Below are 19,965 nucleotides of genomic sequence, written 5' to 3' on the forward strand. Positions count from 1 at the left end.
AATATTTGGTGGTGAGTCTCCACCTTAAAAAAAAAAAAAAAAAGAGAGAGAGAGAGAGAAAAAGAAAAGAAACCTATGATGGAAATAATATAAATGACTGAAAATAAAATCTGGACCAATAAATCAATGGAACGGGAAGTACATGATCGGAACATAAAAGCTAGACCGCCTAGTGCCATTTCCCACCAACTGTACCAAACTCGTTCGAACTTTTTGACAACTCATCGTACGTTATCTGAGTTCAGTCATACGTTATCTGAGTCCAAAATCTGAACGGTCCAATGATGCACCAACCCACGAAAACCCTACGGCTCAACTTTTACTTCGATCTAAAATTGTGGTGGGCCATGAAAAAGGAAAACAGTTTCCTCCCTTGATTTACATCTCTCTTTGTTATGGGCCACCAGATTTTTATACGAGGGAGAAAATTGTTTACCTGAGATTTCATGGAATGCGGCATCACATGGACCGTTCTGATTAGATACCAATGACACATGTGCAAAGTCACACAGGTGCGCAGGTAAGCACGCCTCCATATATATAATTCCACGTATAGTTGGATCGACACATGCGAAATATGGTTGAACATCGGGTGAAATAGTTAAATACGTGATGAGGACTGGAGACGTCTTAATTATTATGCCAGGCCCCTCGTCTTGTGGTCCGAAATCATGCATTAACTTGTCAGCGTTCATACCACAACATTATTGGAAATTAGGCATCTGGAGATTAGACAACCATAAATTTAAATAAGAAAATGCTACTTTTGGCTTTTGGCCCATTAAATGGTATTCCTTGTTTGGTGGAATATTTACACCATTGCCCTATGTGAAGTTACAAGTGTGGAAACTTGACAATCATGTTACAGATAAGAACCGCGCGCTCATCTATGTAGTTCGAGAGACGGGAGAAATTAGGATGGGCGAACCCTTTTGGCTTTTCAGCAACCATCAGCGTACCTTTTGAAAGTGGAATTACCTTAAATACCTCGACTTAAAAAATTTTGGAACCAAATTAGTTTGTATGCATAACTATGATAGTCTTCTTCATATTATTAGAATATGTACAAAAATAATAATCTACTAAAGATGTTGATTCTCGACGACAAGATGGATGAAAAAACTGGACACCGAGATTTTAATATTTGGTGAACTAAGATTTTGGAAAGATAAAATCAATATTAGCCTCCTTCATAAGGGAAATCCAATTAGATGTAAAATCTTGTACTTCTCATGTTATGGTGGTAATGAGGTATATTGAATTACCACGCTTTTTCCAATTAAAAATCCCAATCTACACCTTTCAACAGGTACATCTAGTGTGGGACCCTTGATGTTATTATCCTCTCTAGTGGATAACATTGCAGTTAATGCACGAGTGGACCATACATGAATCGTATAAATTTCCAACCGCTTCTCATCAATCATTAATATGATCATGCTTAATCAGGCATTGTTTGATCAGGTACGTGCATAAGATTAAATTTAAATACTTGAATCATGATGCACATTTGTTTATTTTTGAGATTGAATAAATTTGTGTTTACAATATTTATTGATTAAAATTTTATTAAAATATTAATATAATAATATATAAATATTTTTTCAAAATTTATTCTTAATAAAATCCAATCTTGCATGACATGGGTAGACACCGTTCGGTTCGGTCTAGTTCTGGGGTGAAATCGGAACTGCACCGTTTCCAACAGTTCCAATAAAACTAGAACCAAAACCAGACTGTTTGCACTCTAGAACTGAATTGGAACTGGATCGGAAAAAACTGACTCGGTTCGGTTCACCACCCTTTGGTGTTCCCAAAATGATTTTGCTGCTAATGTCTATGGGTGTTGTGATCCATTTGATGAATGGTCTTATTTTTTATATTTAAAAAATAAAATAGAATTTAAATGTTTATTGACAAGGGGTCCAGTTACAGGTTTGGTTTTACAGTCGGGTTATGTAGATCGAGAAGCCAACCAAACTAACCAGCTTTTTTTTTTTTTTTCAGAACTGGAATGAAACCGGTACACTTCAGAACCGGACCAAACTTGTGCGGTCTGGTCGGTTCCGGTCCAATTTACCGGTTCTAGCGGTTTGGTGTGCACCCCTATTACAGTGTGGAGAAAAGCAAAAGTCTACCTGAGTGCACTTTGTCAAAAACTTGCTGCCCGCCCTTGCCAATGCGGCACACAGTTGTAATATCTGACCTTCTCATCAAGCTAGACCCACCTAACAGATGCCCTGAGTAAAAATGCACTTGCAGGAGTTGGTCATGACCCTCCATTGTGAGCGGCAAAGGACCAGCCATCCGGATTACCAAACCATAACCCTTTTGTACGAGGAATTCAACGATACCCAGGCACCTGAAATGGTACACACGGCGTATATTAACTCAATTTAAATGGGCTAAATTTGTGGAACACGCTATCTCTGATGGGGGGTTTAGATCGTAACTCTGCTTATGCCTTAAGTAACTTATCTTGGTTTCTTTCATATGATAGGATGCCTCCGCCCTTTCTGCACTAGGCACAGCCCAAATCTGATTTGCATGTCACTTGTAAATGTCTCTGTTTATCAATGAAATCTGGCAAGTATTATTATAATTATTATTATATTATTATTATTATTATTATTATTTTAACTTATCTTGGTTTCTACTTATTAAACTGAAGTAATTTAGTAACTTTTAATTAGAAAAGTTACTTGTAATTGATCTTAAACCAAACTTATCTCAAATAAATTATTTATCAACTGCTGCAAGTAAAAAAACTAACTTATTTGGTGGTATCCAAACAGGCCCTAAATTTAAATCTAAAACTCAGATTTTTCAGGCAATCTTAACTTTTAATCGTGGACCCTTGTTTTTTTAAATCAGATTAATGGATATTTTCATTATAAACTGTTCAATAAATGTTCAACGATATAATAATTATAAAATGGTATAAAAATAAATTTGTATTCATGATACATCCGGACAGGTAAAAATAGTTTAAATGGTTTAGTTAAAATTACTTGCATGATGCATGCGCAAATTCTCAATGAATTTGTGTGGCCCCAAGAATTTTTTAATGGTGGGCACTCAATCACCACTATTTCATGTGGTGTCGTTGATGTAGAGCAGGTCGGAGACAGTTTCATGGCCAAGATGGATCAAAAAATGACTGGTCGATGACAGAAGTGATCCAGACCGTTGGACCTTAGATCAGGCGTATCTCACAATCTGGAATGAGTTATCGGGCGTAAAATATATGGTTTTGGGGTAGAACAAGCTACTTTAGCCAACCAACCCCACAACGCCGGGTTACGCAACCTGAATTTGCGAAATACCCCTGGATTGACGGTTGTTTCCTGTTTTAATTTCATTTTTACTATAAATAGTAAGTTTTAGTTTGATTATAACTCGTCATCCGTCGGGCTTTAGGAGTTGTGTCCAACGTGAAAAGAGTTTAGAATAATTAGGAGAACGGTTTGGTGAAGCCAAATAGGACACTTACTATTTTTGGCCGAAAACCTTGTGCACTAGTAGACATCATAACTGTTTATAAATAGTAAGTTTACTATCTATAGTAAGTCGCGAATTTTAGGAGTTTTAGTTATAGTTTGATTCTGATTTCTTTCCCATTGCTTAGTACCCCTATTTATTTAAAGGGTTGTGAACTCGTTTTTATTCATTCATTAGTCAATTTTAAATTTTATTAGAATTTATTGCAATTTTCTTGCTTTCTTTCCTCGTGAATTCGAAAAGTCTCCGTGATGAGTCCAGAAAAGCTCCGTGGATTTGGAGTAGTTATCCTTGAGGAAGACGGTGATCGACCTCATCCCGTTCATCCCTGCGTCAGTCGTCCACCTCATATTTGGATCTACTTCATTTTTGGGCTCAGTTTTATAGATCATGCCTAAAAATGAGCTGTAAATCTGAATGGACGGATGGATAAAAAAACATATATCAGCGCCACAGATTTTCCAGAACGAGGTCAGTACCCGAGGGGTTACTACGAAATTTGAATCCTGATAAGGCTACTGTCCACCTCGACCACGAGTCCTACTCTGTGAAGGAGTCCACCTCTGTCATGGGTCCTATTCAATTGTGACAGGTGGGGCCCAATGGTTGGATAATTCATACCATCCTATTCAATTGTGACGGGTAGGTCCAATGTTTGGATAATTCATACCATTAGCATGCTAAGCGCTGCTTTAAGTAGCTATGTGCCATGTAGCATATGCCACGCATATATCTTAGTCTTAACACCGTATAAGTCTTTTTTTAAAAGAAAAAAAAAAACACACACACAGCCATATCACATCTACTTGATCTCTTGATCTCAATGTTGAAACGTAGTATATCGACCAATAAGCTATAGATCTGGACTAACTGCCATGTATCTCAATTAAATACCTTCAGTCGTCGATGAATTTACATATGCTATAAGCTATATAGTTTATGTTACTCATTGTATAGTTTACACTACAAGTTATTTTTCATTAAAATTAAATTAATTTATATTTTCAATAATTTATTATATTTTCTATTTTTCAATAAAAATTAATTTATCTTTTCAACAATTTTCTTTAATTTTTTTAGTTAATTTTTATCTGCTTTTCCTGTTATTTTACATTGTGTTTGGTTGCATCAGATGTTATAAAATTTCACTATTAGTTTGTTTAATTTGGTACAAAATATTATAAATTTTCATGATATTTGTTGCAATCGAGCATAACCTTCATTCAAAAAAATTAAAACTAATGTGTAGCTTACACCACACGCTATGTAGGTAATGCCTCACATTTCATAGCATAAAACGCTACTCTACGCATTATTCTCTAGTCAAGTCACTGATGTTGAATCCCACTATTGATTGACCCAAAATTCTATGACTACATGTTATTTACCAGTCAAGCCACTGATGCTGAATCTTACTATTGACTGGCCCAAAATTCTATGGCTTTCACATTATAACAACTAAAATTAGGACTTTTATGCATTGATGTGGACTGTCATTGAATTTGGCAACTCTTTCCAAAGATACGGAACAATCTCTCCCGATGACTTTTATTTTTTTTCCATAAAGATGGGAGCTCACCCCCAATAATTTTATTAAAAGTACGAAAATATCCTCACAAACATTCGACACCGAAAAGAAAACATAGTGCAACCTATCATTTGCCCTTACTTTCGTTCTACTAAACAACCCTTACCCAAAATCACCAATACCTAACTAACCCTCTGCACCAACCTATACGAGCCAACACAAACCTGTCACAAGCCAATATTAGGGTCGAACACCTTGCTTTCTCTCCGCCTCTACCTTCTCATAGACTAAGGTAATTAATCAAGCCCTGATCCCTTTGGGGACCTCCTCTTTGCTTCTATATACCCCATCCATACCCCATTCAGGACCACTCCCAATCTTAGCCAGACCATCCACTTCAAAATTACCTTCTCTCAGAGTATGCCCGATCCTGAAATTAAAGTCCCTTTCGGTACTTGAACATGGACCGTTGTTATATTTCTCCTTTTGCTTCTTAACCATCTGTCTATTAGCAGGACACAGTCAAAAGGTGAATTTTTTGTAGGGAGGAAATTTTAGAGGTATGGTCCATTCACAGTAGGACAGACAAATGGATTGGCTTACCTAACCATGGCCCCACTTGCCATAATTAAAAGCCGGTCTAGTGGTCTATGGTGTGCAAAGATACGTGGCCAACTATAGTACACTTCCTTTTAAGGTTGTCCGTGGGTCTGGCTAAGAGGAAAGAAAGTATGCTCCACTAGTACTTGTGTGGAGCCAACAACATTTATGTATCATATCCAACCTGTCTATCCACTGAATCTCCTCAGTTTATATCCGATGTCATGAATATTAGCTCAATACAAAGCTTGGGTGGACCACAACATGGGAACAAGTTGGAAGGGGACACTCACCATTGACTTTATCTAGAGCCCACATGAGTTACAGAACAGCTGATTTTTGGTCCTAACTCTTCATCGGGGGAAGATGAAGCATCAGGACTGCTTATAGACAACATGGTGGCCATGCCCTCCCAACCTGTCTCCTGTGCTATGGGACACAGCTGATGGATCCTGTCATGAATGGGAGGGGATTAGATGTGGCCCTGGCCTCACCCAATTTCGTGCAGTCCTTGCTGTGGGCGCCACCTTGATTATGTAATCTATATCCACACCGTTTATCTGTTTTACCAGATCATTTTAGGGCATGAGCCCAAAATGGTAGAAGATCCAATTCTCAAGTGGACATACAATGGGAAACAGTGCTAATTTCACCTCCTACCATAAAAAAATTTGATAGGGCCATTGTAAGGTTTCTGTAATGTTCATCTGTCATCTAGACTTCTTTTTTTTTTTTTTCCCTTTTGCCAACTTCGATCCCTCAATCGTAGAGGTGGGATGATGAAGCTCAGTAACACCTACGAAAGCTTAAGGTTGGCATCAGTCGATAAGGTCACATAAACCTTGATAAAGAGATAAAACAAATATCAGCTTGATCCACAAAATTCTGTGGATCTACTTCCTTTTTGGGCTCGTGCCCTAAAACGGATGGATGGCGTGGATACAGAATATGTACATCAAAATGAGCCCCACGGTAAAGGCTGCACAGTCTTGGGTGAGGCCGGGCCACTCCCAGATAATGTGGCCCCACCTGTTGCCTTTATACCTCCTGAGTACAATCCAGATAGAAATTGAATAATGCCAAGAGATTTTATAGAAAAAACTGCCTAATCATTACAGAATTTACATTTTGGTCTCCTTTCAAAAGGTTTCCACTGAGCTGCCTCGATCCCAATAATTATCAATAGAGTACCTTCAATTAGATTTTTATTAACAGGTTCGAGTCAGTTCATGCAAGCAAAGAGATAAGCCCGATGGGGATGTTTATGTGAAATCCACCAAAACCACTAGGTAAATCACTCCCAGTTAGGCTCAAGTACCTAAAAATCAGCTCTATGCGTGATTTAGATGGGCTGATTCGAAATAATGTACACAAAACATTCACCCTCCAAAATTGTGAGGATACATTTGATACTTTTGGGAGTAAAACAGTCACTTACAAGGCACGACAAGGCTAGAACCTGGAACCATCATCCTAGTATTGCATATTGATGACATGTTGATCACCAATCGTAATATGTCTGAAATCGATGTACCGAAGACTCGGTTATCAGGATATTCGAGATGAAAGATCTGGGGATTGCAAAGAGGATTTTCCGCGTATATATTCATAGAGATAGGAAGAGGAGTAGGCTTTGGGATGGACAAGGAAAAGCCGGTTAGCATTCTCCACGTTGCTTACTTCAAGCTTTCTTAATCCTAAATCAAATGTGAAAAAGAAGGATATATCTCATGTGGCTTATTTAAATGCTATGAGCGGTTTAATGTATGTCATGGTATGTACAAGACCGGATATTTCACAGACAGTTGGTGTTGTGAGCAGATACATGTCAAATCACGACAAACAACACTGAGAATTGAAGCTGTGAAATGGCTACTTCGATACATTCGAGACATAAAGTACTACGTATTAACTTTTGAGAAGACAAGGGCCAAATTAGTTGGATATGTGGATTCAGATTACGTAGGTAGTATGGATTTCAAAAAGTCAATTGTATGTTTCTCGTTTGTTCTAGTGGGTGGAGCAACTAGTTGGACGTCGAAGCTTCAGTCAGTGGTGGCTCTTTCCACAACCGAAGCTAAATACATGGCAGTGACGGAGGTATTTAAGGAAGATGGTTGGTTGAGAGAGATGATAAATCAGTTGGGACTTCAACAGAAGGTCGTTGTAACAGCTCGACCAACACAGTATGATATTGTCCACTGGGTTTGCGCCTGCACAGTTTTGTTCTCAGGGTTTTCCTCAAAAGGCCTCATACTATGAAGGTACTAACTCCATATATAACCACCATTACTTCGGACAGTGCTTCCGATGTGGGACAAGTTCAACCTCCTACTACATACACAGTATCTTGCCAACACAGTGGCCTGCCAACTACTAGTAGCTCGCCTAGGCCCTTCGGCCCCGCCCACATTAGCGTCCGCCCACGTGTGCCCGCCCACATGTGCAACAGTGACGGGGCGTCACAGCCGTGCTAGTTAATTGTGACAGCGAGAGTACTATCAATTTGGCTAAAAACTCTATTTATCATTCACGTGCTAAATATATTGATGTTCGTCACCATTTTATCAGACAATTACTTAAGGAATGAGGCATGACTCTGCAGAAGATTCACACCAATGTGAATCTGACGGACATGCTCACCAAAGTGGTTCTTGCAGATAAGTTCAAGTTCTGTGCGACTTCTCTAAGCTTGGTGAAGGCGTAAAATGAGGACATAGTATGCATAAGAAGCAATGATGAAGCTATAATGCAAGGCAAAGATGAGAAAAGAGGACACGAAGCTTCACATTTGATGATTAAAGATATGGTGGCGATTGTTGTTTTTGGATGTCTTAAATCTATTCTTTAAATTAAAAAATATATATATATATATATATAAAAAAAACAGAACCTTTGTATTAATAGAAAGCTGGAGATATAAAGGGGTCAGAGGACCATTCGGATAGGGCCCACGAGAAAAGGAGGGGCCCAATCTATCATATACCATACACTGAGTTGTTACGGGGCACTCTAATTGAACCTAACCCGACTTTATCCAGGAACACGCTGCCTCTAACGACGCGAGGAAGCTCAGACGGGTCCCTGAAAAGCTCGCTGGCCTGCTTGGAACTGCCTTCCTTAGCCATGCCATAACATGCCGTTCATCCATTTTTCCATATCATTTTACACTATAATGCAAAAAAATGAAGCAGATCCATGTATTAAGTGGACCGCACAAGAGGAAAAAATGGTAATACTTATACCCACCGTTGAAACCTTCTTAAGGTATACTGTGATGTTCATTTGCTATCCAATTTATTCATAAGTTGACAAAATTTTAAATAAGCTTCATCCAAAACTTCTATGGTCCCTAAAAAGTTTTTAACAGTGACTGTTTAATCCCTACCATATGGTCTACTTGAGTTTTAATTCTGTCTATTTTTTGGGTGATACACTAAAATAATCTAGAAAATGGATGAATGACACAGATAAAACCCATGCATCAGGGTGGGCCCCACAGAGGACGCAATCTGCGTCCCTCTCATGGCATGCACATGGTGGGCGCGGAATGGTTGCTACCCCACCAGGACCTAGCGAGAGACGACGGTCCTGGCAGGGTCTCTGTGGGGCCCACCGTGATGTATGTGTTTTAGCAACTTTGTTCATCTATTTTGACTGATCATTTATTGGTAGCAGCTTAAAAAGAGGCAGATTAAAGGATTAAAGGATTGAGTGGACTACATCACAAAAAGCAACGGTGATAATGCGCCGCGCCCACTGTTGAAACTTTCTTTCTTAGGACCCACTCCATCCAACCTGTTCATAAGGTCACACAAACCTAGATGAATGGAAAACATAAATATCAGCTTGATCCAAAACTTATGTGGCCCTCACGAGGTTTTCAATGGTTGGTGTTTAATCTCCATTTTCCTATGGTGTGATCCACTCAAGCTTTCGATTTTGTTCCTTTTTGGACTCATGCCTTGAAATAATCTTTTTAATGGATGGATTGCATGGATGAAACACATTAATTAAAGTGGGCTCCACAGAGCCCCTGCCACCACGGTTAGTCTCTAACTAGGTCCTAGTTGGACGCGGATTAGCCACTGACAGGTTGAGTAGCCAGACCGGCTACTGAAGTGAAGTCATCAGGTTCTATAGCCGTCCATCCATTTGGAGATATCAGTTTAGGGGATTAGAGAAAGAATGAGTCGGATCCAAAGCTCGAGTGGACCCCACCATAGAAAACAGTAGAGAGAGTGATGCCCACCATTAAAAATTTCTAAGGGCCACAAAAGTTTTCGATCTAGCTGAAATTTGTTTTTTCCCTTCTTTCATGTCTATCTTTACCTATAAACAAGTTGGATCTCAGATAAACATCATAGTGGACCTTAGGAAGGTTTCAATGGTGGGCCTCACTCTCCCCTCTGTTTTCTGTGGTGGGACCACTCCAGATTTGGATCTTACTCATTCTCTCTCATGCCTTAAAATGATCTCTTCAAATGGATGGACGGTGTAGATACAAAACATACATCATGGTGGACCCAACATAACTTGGTGACCTTACTTCAGCAGGGAGTCTGGGGGAACGGATTGGCTACTCCCCAGCCACCATCCCGTGGCTGATGGTCGATGCTCTGTGGGCCTCACCATGATGTATTTGTTTTATCCATTCCATTCATTCATTTTTAAAGATCATTTTAGAGCTTGATCCCATACATGAGAGGAATATAAATTTGACGTGGACCACACCACAAGAAAACAATAGTGATTAGATATCCACCATTAAAATACTCCTAAGATCCACTGTACTGTTTATTTGACTTCCAATTTGTTTATTAGGTCTACAGGCCCATATGAAGGGAAACAACAAAGATCAGCTTGATCCAAAACTTTTATGGCCCCTAAAAAGTTTTTAATGGTTGACGTTCATTTAACAATGTTTCCTATAATGTGGTTCACTTGAGATTGGGATATACCTCAATTTTGGTCTCATACCATAAAATGATATAGAAAAATAGATGGACGACATGGATGAAACACATACATCATGGTAGGGCCTACAGAGCACCGACCACCAGCCATTAGCCGGTGGCAGGGGGAGTAGCCAATCCGTTTCTGGAGTCTGGCTACTCAACCTGTCAGTATCTAATCTGCCTCCATCCTAGGGCTGAAAGTTGGGCGGGTTCAACCCGATTGACCCGTGACCGACCTGACATTGGGTTGGGCTCGGGTAGGATGTATCCAGTCCGATCTCAAGCTTGGGCTATACAAACACCAACCCGATAAAACTTGGGTTGGGTTTGGGTTGAGGTCTCGGGTTGCCCGACCCAACCCGAACCTGATCAATATGTAAGTTACTTATAAATTATAATTGAGTGTGGATCATCGGTGTTGAAGGCACAAGAAATTCTGCGGCTGCCGAGTTTCATTGGTACATATAGATTGCATGCCATACAACACGTCTTTTAAGGGAGTAGTTGTCTTATATTTTAGCTTGTTTGTTTAAGAAAAAAATGAAATTCTTTACAATAAATAACTACATATATAATTAATAAAATCATATATATACAAAAAATAAGTGTGTGTTGAAGTATAGTAGACGAATGTAATAACAAAAATGCTAGCATGTATCCACCCCACTAACCTGACTAACCCGGCCGAGCCCGCTTGGGTTGGACATGGGTTAAGAATCTCCAACTCGAGGTTCGGTTGGGTTAGGGTGGAGGTATAGGAACCTTGGGTTGGGCTAGGGTTGAGCACCAACCCGGCCCAACCCGCCCAACTTTCAGCCCTACTCCGTCCTGGTGGGGTAGTACCCAATCCGCGTCCGCACGTACCGAATCCTCTACAACAATGGTTGTAAAATAGCCAAGCTTTTTAGGCCCACTTTTTCAGTCACGTGACATCCGCTCCATCCATCAGGTGTGACTTCTCATTTTCACCGTAAAATTCAAAAATCAGCTCAATAAGAAAATCGTATGAACCACACCGTAGTAAGAGATGTAAAATCACGTCAAAAGTCTCTAAGTTTTGAATCAGGAAGATTTTCGGACTGACTGCTCATACTAATTATGCATACCAGATGAACGGGTTGGACATACCGTACAAAACCATGGTGTACCCCACAGTTAAACCAACGGTCGGCTGGCGTCCCCTCCCCATTTTCCCCTTTGGTGTGACATTCTTAAATATAGGGCTGAGATTTGTTCGCAGAGCCTCGCAGAGAGATGGACCTACGGAGTGGATTTCAGACAATCAACATGGTTGACCTACTCATCTTGGATGTTGTGCGCACTGCGCGTAAAATGTATCGCCGTCCTGCACATGCGAGCGGATTTGGTGAGACCCTGGATCCACCAAGGTGGGTGGGACCCCTGACTGTGGGTCTCACAGTGATGCATGTACCTTAAATCTACACCGTCCAACCGTTTTAAATCGTTGCGTGTGGACGACTCAAAGGGCAGGATTGCATTGGGATGTTCTTATGCCCATAGCCCTAGCCCCCTCGTCCCTTCCACTACATTGACCCGCTTGCTGGTGGGGCTCCTCAATGCTTCAGTGTGCATGCACCTGCACTACTGTTATGAGACAAGGGCGTGTGTGTGTAAAAAAAAAAAAAAAAAAAATCCCTTCCCTACCTGAATTGCCAGTAGGGGTGCACAACGAACCGGTAGAATTGTGGAATCGGACCAGAACCGATCCAACGGTCCGGTTTGGTCTGGTTCTAGACTGCACCGGTTTCGGTTTCGGTTCCAAAATTTCAAGAACCGTTGGATATGGTTTGGTTCCGGTTTAAGGGCTTGTAGAACCGATCCGAACCGTTGATCCGAACCATGGACTCGAACTTGTGATTAAAATAAAATAAAATAAAAAAACCCTATATGTGAGAGATGGGGTTATGTTTTTAGAAATGGGCCTGGATGAAGGGCCAATGGTCTGTCACGTTTAAAGGCCTGATAGAGTGAGGTTTTAGCCATTGTACAAGCGCAAACAAAGACAATAAGTAGGCCTAGTAAAGGAGAGTGAGATCAAGTAGAAATGGATAATGGGCTAGGTTTTTAGGCCTTGTCTTTAGGCTAAATGAGCTTGCATGAATATATGTCTATTTTGCAAAGTTTTTGGGCTGGATTTTACAAAGCCTGGAACCGTGGAACCGAACCGGTTTTCACGGTCCGGTTCCGGTTCGGTTCTAGGGTGATGAGGTCTGGTTCCGATTCCGAAAATCCTAGAACCGTTAGGAACAGTTCGGTTTCGGTTTCACCCCAGAACCGGACCGAACCGACCCGTGTGCACTCCTAATTGCCAGTCATCAACGTAGGGCGTGATTCGGGTGGGCCACACCAAGGGAAATAGTTGGAGGGTGCGCATCACCCCATATATTGTTTTCAATTGTATGAGTTGCAACCCACTTACCTCATTATGACCCATTAAATGTGCAATTTTAGTCCTCCATTCTATGATCTAGCCGTTCAAAGGGTTATGAGTCTTAATCCTATTTAAGATAGTTGGGCCACACATCTAAGGATAATCAGATGGCCTGATGGGCTCAAAGATAGCTTGAATTAGGAAATGGGACCAGACACCCAAATATGGGCCCATAAAAACAAAAATTTAACCTACTCAATATATACATGTACATGGTGCAAGGAGTAGGCCCACAATGTATATAAACCTACTCAATATATACATATACATGATTAAAGATTAAACTCAATATAAGCATCACGCAAACCATGTTGAATGGATTGTATATCCGGGGCCATATGTAAACGTGGCAATAGATAAACAGGGGCACACTCAAATTCTAACCATCTTAACGTACGAGTAATCGAAACTGGTCAGGTCTTAAAATTTGTTCAGGCCTAACTGCATAGCCAAACCAAATGCAAGGAGTAGGGCCACAATGGCGGCCCAAATTTCAATGGCCAAGATTAAAATTGAAAAAGACAAGTTACAGATTGGATAGGGCTAAGCCCGACCCAGATAACCGAAAAAGCTAAATTACAAAAGCCCGGCCCAAAATAAATATTCAGGACCACATAACACTTCCTATTAGGGAAGTAGTAACGCCCACCGTGGGGCTCAAATCCGCGATCACAAGGTTAAGAGCCTTGCGCTCTACCAACTGAGCTAGACGGGCTTATTGGTGCAGTTGAAGAGATACAATTGAAGGAAACTCTATGGCTTTGTAAAATCCCGCGACCATGAAATGGGTCATTGTCGATGCTTGCAGCCATGAACGGGGTCTTGTTTTCCAAAGAGACGAGCATAGCACATGATGGTGTTGGCCATGGATGTCGGTCGAGGATGTGAGGCTCGTGGCCTATATTCACAAACATGGGCATGGGAACTAGCGTGCACGCGCAAGCTAGCAGCTCTCTCTCTCTCTCTCTCTCTCTCTCTCTCTCTCTCTCTCTCTCTCTCTCTCTCTCTCTCTCTCATTTGAGCTCTGGCTCGGGCCTAACAAAAACATATTGGGCTGGGCTATTTAGTCCGTTGCGGGCCCAAGTCAGCCTTGTGCCTATGTTGGACAATGCGGGCCAGGCTTGGATAATACTTGATCTGATTCTAACCAAGCCCATTGACATCCTAATGGAGATCATAAACTGAATCTTAAATGAGTAGCTGAATGGCGACACATTACACCATTTAAAAATTATTTTCAATGGAACTCGAGTTTTTCGTATGTGTGTGGGTGTAGGCGAGAGATCAAGACTTGTATTTATAGAAGAGGCTTAAAGTAGTTCAACCCATTAGAATTACTCCTTCAAAAGTCTCCCCATTAGGTAGAGTTTATGTCCAACTGAGTACTATAAATACACAATGTTGATGCTGTTTTCGTATTAAAGAACCTAGAAAAGTAGAACACTAATGGAGACCTTGGCTAAGATAGGGAACTCTCTGGTAGCTAAGTTAGACAGGAAATTTGGGTCTATGTGTCTGTTAGGGTTTCCATTAGTATTCTATTTGTGCATGTCCTTTAAGGCGTGGCCAGGACTACCAGAAACAACATCAACACATAGCATAGTTTAAGAGTAGCATCCCATTACATGTAGGGGTGTATGCGGGTCGATCTGATTCGAACTGGGCTAAACCCGGCCCAGCCCGGTCACCAGCCAAACCCAGCCCGAACCCGGCCTGGCCCGGCCACCGAGCCAATATGTCCGGCTCGAACTCGGCCCGGTTAGCAATTGGGTGAGTTTGGGCCGAGTTCGGGTCAATTTCAGACCTTACAACAAGTTCATGGGAAGGGCTTTGACAGTTAATCCGCATCCCATTACAAGGCTCTAGATCAACGGTTTAGATAGTTGAACTATAGACTCCACAAAAAATCTAACTAGTCAGGACATTATAATTCTTTTTTGTATTTGGATGAATCTAAGCCGTTCAAGTTATACGTCTGTAAGGTGGATGAGTCACTGTCACTTCAAAGATGGGCGGTGAACTATTCCAGAAGGGTAAAGGGGAAAAGGATGGGTAGGGTTTTGGAATACACACACACACACACACACACACACACACACACACACACACTACTCAACTGAGTTGGGTTGAACTAGGACCTATCCGAACTCGGCCCGAACTCAGTTTTGGGCCGAAGAAAATGGCCCGTCCCGACCCGAACTCAGTTCCGGGTCGGGCCGAGTTGAGCTTTTTCGGGCCAAGTCGAGCGAGTTAACCGAGCTAGCCCGGTTTGTCTACAGCCCTAATTACATGTATATTTAAACTAATGAGCTCTATTGTGGAGCCCATAGGAATGCTTATTCTAAATATCCAACAGTTAGATCGTCCAAAGCATTGATCATGTGAGGCCCACATAATCATTGTCTTATAGACCACCCTTGTATTTTGTTATTCATCAATGGTTAACAATTGTTTTCTATCGTATGGCCCACCTAATGGGTGGATGAGTCTGATTGCTACATAAGGTGAATCTTGCGGTCGGCCCAACCTATTAGAAGGGTTGGTTGTGGCACGCACAGGATAGAATGGAATTTATTTGCTGTGCGGGCCGTAAGTTGTGGTCCAGCCAGTTTGACTTACTTTTTTCCACGGGAAATAATGCAAAATCACGCTTAAAACCTCTAATTAAAAGCAATGCGTCCTGATTACATGATTTATTACAACTACAAATATTGCTTGGTTGCACCGAATATAGAAAATTTTCATGATATTTGCCACCAAATATTGTGAAATTTCATGATATTTGGTGCCAGATATCATGAAATTTCACTATGTTTGGTGCAACCAAACACATTCTCCCACATGAAACATCACCAGAAAATAACATAAATATTCGGATTCTTTGATAAGATATATATTACCAGAAGGGGAGTGCACTCAATGTTCTGGAAAATGTGATTTGGAAGAGATTAAGGGCTAGTTTTCGACATGACAACTTCGACTACAATCAAATGGGCTGCATCAGCTCCATGTTGTAGAGCTGGTTGTCCACGTACTTTGCGATGTAGGTCTCTCATTAATCTCAGTCACTCAAAAATTGCAGCTTTTGAACATATCATTCCAAACCACACCCTAGAGAACAGTTGATAGAATTGATCAATACAAAACTAGTAAAAGGAATTTCAAACTCCTATCGGGCATGTAACTCTGTAATACTCACTTCATTAATGGAATGGGAGCCGGTTCCGTTGGTAGATGAGTCTTTGTTAAAGTTTTTCCGCACACAGAATGCAGGTTGCTTAGGGGTAGGCATGACTGTATCATTGTCGAGCATGAAAACAACAGATGCCATTGTTGGTCTATCCACTGCATTTTCTTGCACACACAACAGTCCCACTTGAATACATCTTAGAACTTCATTGGTGGAACAAGAACTAATCATCGATTAATCGACCAGCTCCAAACCTCTGTCTTCCTTCCATAGCTCCCATGCCTGGAATTGTCACCAAGAAGTCAGTGTTCAAGGCAGAAAATCCTAGAAGACGGTCAGAGTATTTCATTGCTGATCTGGCACGGTATGACATTTATACAGATTGTACACATGGCATAAATCTCAATCCAAGTCATCATATTTTTTGGTCCCCGCTATGGATTAGTGGTAAATCACCACAATCAGATTAAATAAACAAAACTCTAACTTAAGGAGTTTTGCTTGATGAATCTAGGCCATTAAACATTTTTCCCTTTACCCATCAATTTGATGGCTATGATTAAAAAAGAAAAAAGAAAAAAAAAAAAAAAAAAAAAGAAGAAAAGCAGCAGCTGTGATTAGTTTAGGATCATCCAGTCATTGTGATTTTTGGTCTATCGCCCATCTACTATGGGATTCACAAGTAGGAGGGAAATAATTAAGTACATATGATACAATAAAGTACCATCTGCACGCATGTAGATACGGTTCAAAATCAAAAGTGCGATACAAAAAAAGAATCAACATGTCGATTCTAGCCCTTTTTCTCTTTTCATAGCATGGCTTTTTTTTTTTTCAACGAACAGGTTTTTTCTTCCATGTTTCAAGAAACATGAGTTTTTACTTGCTTCCCTAAAATTCACAACGCTAAACTATCAAGTAGTTGATATTTGATATACATAGATCAAGAAGGAAAACTTACACTTACATATCTCATCAAATTCTGTGAAGATCGTCCCTGAAATTAACAGCCGCTGTTCCTCTTGCCATTAATAATCTCCAGCAGTAAGACCCCAAAGCTAAAGGCATCTGATTTCACTGAGAAAAGCCCATCCATTGCATACTCTGGAGACATATAACCACTGCATTCCATTTTCGCCCATTAGATTTCATTGTGATAAAAGGAATTTGAAGTTACACAATGCGTGATCAGAGTACATTTAGTCTTCTTGGGTTCTCAGTATGACGACCTAAACATATGATGGGCCCCACTGTGGACAGCTCATGGGCTGAAAAACTCCCAATCAGGAAAATTTTAACCTTTCAACTGGTGACCAGAAAGTAAATGGTTAAAATGCAGCAATGATCTGCATCCAACAGAAAGAGATCACAACAAGAAAAGGGTAAATGCTTCGACCAAAAATTATTTGCTACAGATGTGATCCATAGTATGTGCACCGCGATTGGTAGGGTAGCTACAGTAATCGCTACAGATTATATCCATAGTAATAGATACCAATAGCTACGGACAAAAGCCGTAGTGATAGTTGCTGTAGCGAAATACAGCTACACCTATAGATTAAATCAGTAGGTATCAATAGCTACAAATAAAGGCCGTAGCTATATTTTCTGTAGTGTAAAATACTTATGGCTATAGATTAGATCCGTAGCAGTCGATATCACTAGCTACGGAAAAAAGCAGTAGTTATAATTTCTGTAGCGAAGTGCACCTACTACTACGGATAATATCATTAGCTGAAAGTGGAATGAAATCCATAGCAATAATCTATAGTTAGCAATAGCTACGGTTTTCAGAACAATAGCTACGGCCAAAATTCGTAGCTATTTTTAAAAAAATTGTAATATGGTGCCTGTTTCCATTGCAAGAACCTGCTGTGATTGATAACTCATCAAAGCTTAATGCTGATAGAAATAGTATATAAAATGCAATCAGTAAAAAAAAAATGATGCATTTATTACAAATAGTAATCAAATTATATAATGCATCCTACATTCACATTTCTAAATAACCAATACTTCACTTTGCTCAACCTATCATAAGAATTACAACTAAGGCGTGCCCTCATGTACAAGAAATAAATACACTCCAACATAGTAAACACCCTCCATATAATGCAATAATGCTCACGTTTTTACAGAATTTTCTTCATTCAGACGGTCAATTTCAGCAAATGCAGAAGATAGAGCTTTTTTTTCCCTGAAACTGTAGATGTAACTTCTGACAGAAGCTACAGAGAGACGGAGCAGAGAGAATTTTGATGTTCGGAGTGCAAGGGAGTTCTCGGATGTGCTAGAGAACGTGGGTCTATCAGACGCGGGTTTCTTGGGTCCCGTTACACATGGTGCAAGAATCAATCAGGTGTCACTAGAGCTTGGGCAAGGTTAGATAGAGTGCTCATCAACACTCCCTGGGCTTCCACTTTTCCTCGATTTAAAGTCGACCACCTTCCTGGCGTGAGTTCAGACCACAATCCGCTACTCTTGTCTTTCCCTCCTCAATCCTCTAGTAGCCCAAAGCCGTTCAGGTTTCAGAGAATGTGGATGAAGGATGGCTCTTTCCTGCAAGTAGTTAAGGCAGCTTGGGACAAAGTGGAGTCACATCACCCGGTATATAATTTTTTGACAAAGATGAAAAGTCTCAAAACGGAGTTAAAGATTTAGAATAGGGAAAGCTTTGGAAACATATTTGAGCAAATAAAGTTAGCAGAAGCTGAGATAGTAGAATTTGAATTGAAAATGCAGCAGGATTTGCAGGGTCAGGATTAGGATAACAATCAGATCAGATTTCAAAAAGCTTCCGACCATCTTTATCAATTAAAAATCAAGCAAGAGATATTCTGGAAACAAAAGTCCAAGATAAACTGGCTAGAGGAGGGAGATAAAAACACAAAATTCTTCCATGCAAGTGCTACGGAAAAATAAAGAAGAGCGACGATCGGTGGGATAGAGCAAGACTCAGGTCAGGTGGTAACAGAGATGGAGGATATAAAGCAAGATGCGGTGCGCCATTTCGAGAATTTGTTTACAAGTTGTTCACTCCCCAAGTATAGGGTTGTGATGTAGTAATAAACTCGGTGAGACCGAGGTCGAATCCCAAGGGACTGAAACCTGTACGTAATCTGAAACTAAATAGAACTAGAACTAAACTAAGATATAATCTAAATCAATCGAATATGAGGGAATAATTATGAATAGATTAATTAAAAACTAATAAAAATAAAGGTAGGAACTAGGGTGCCAAAGATCCACTTGTAGTAATTGGGAAGTTACCTTGCATTGATTCAAGGACACAACTGGAATCAGAGTTCTATCATATCCAATTGGTACGAAGAGATTTGTCAGATCTCTAAACTTCTTATGGATCTAATCCTCAATAGATAAGAATGGTGAAGATTTGGAAGTGATTCTGTCACCTAACCATGCCTAGGAGACTATGACAAACAACAACAATTTACCAATCTCACAGCCAATCATGAGAGAATTGTGAAAGTCAGGAAAGGTTCCATCACCCAACAATGCCCATAAGACAATGGTGAACAACAGGGTTCCCCAATTCACAATCTCAATAATGGAAAGAACATACTTAAAGCTATCGCAGATCCATTGTAATTTGAGTCACAATAAACCATTAAAAACTAAAAGCATACCTTAATAATCAAATTAGAATCTATAAGGTTCAACAAGACATGAATCAAAACAAGCAACCATCCTAATCACGCTACCAGCTTCACCTCTT

At 40.3% G+C, this 19,965-nt stretch overlaps 1 protein-coding gene and 1 non-coding gene across 2 annotated transcripts in view; both read right to left on the bottom strand.

Moving 5' to 3' along the window:
• Positions 1–13,681: 13,681 nt before the first annotated feature.
• TRNAK-CUU (transfer RNA lysine (anticodon CUU)) lies at positions 13,682–13,754 on the bottom strand. The gene has a single exon. It is a non-coding gene; the product is annotated as a tRNA-Lys (tRNA).
• Positions 13,755–18,195: 4,441 nt separating this feature from the next.
• Positions 18,196–19,965, bottom strand: part of LOC131221735 (structural maintenance of chromosomes protein 2-1-like) — a 47,019-nt gene continuing 45,249 nt past the window's right edge. The window contains exon 4 of the mRNA XM_058217051.1: positions 18,196–18,432. Coding sequence (XP_058073034.1) covers positions 18,354–18,432 — 79 coding nt within the window. The 3' untranslated portion in view covers positions 18,196–18,353. The remainder of the gene's footprint in view (positions 18,433–19,965) is intronic.

This window comes from Magnolia sinica, chromosome 12 (assembly GCF_029962835.1).
Source record: "Magnolia sinica isolate HGM2019 chromosome 12, MsV1, whole genome shotgun sequence".
Lineage (NCBI taxonomy): Eukaryota > Viridiplantae > Streptophyta > Magnoliopsida > Magnoliales > Magnoliaceae > Magnolia > Magnolia sinica.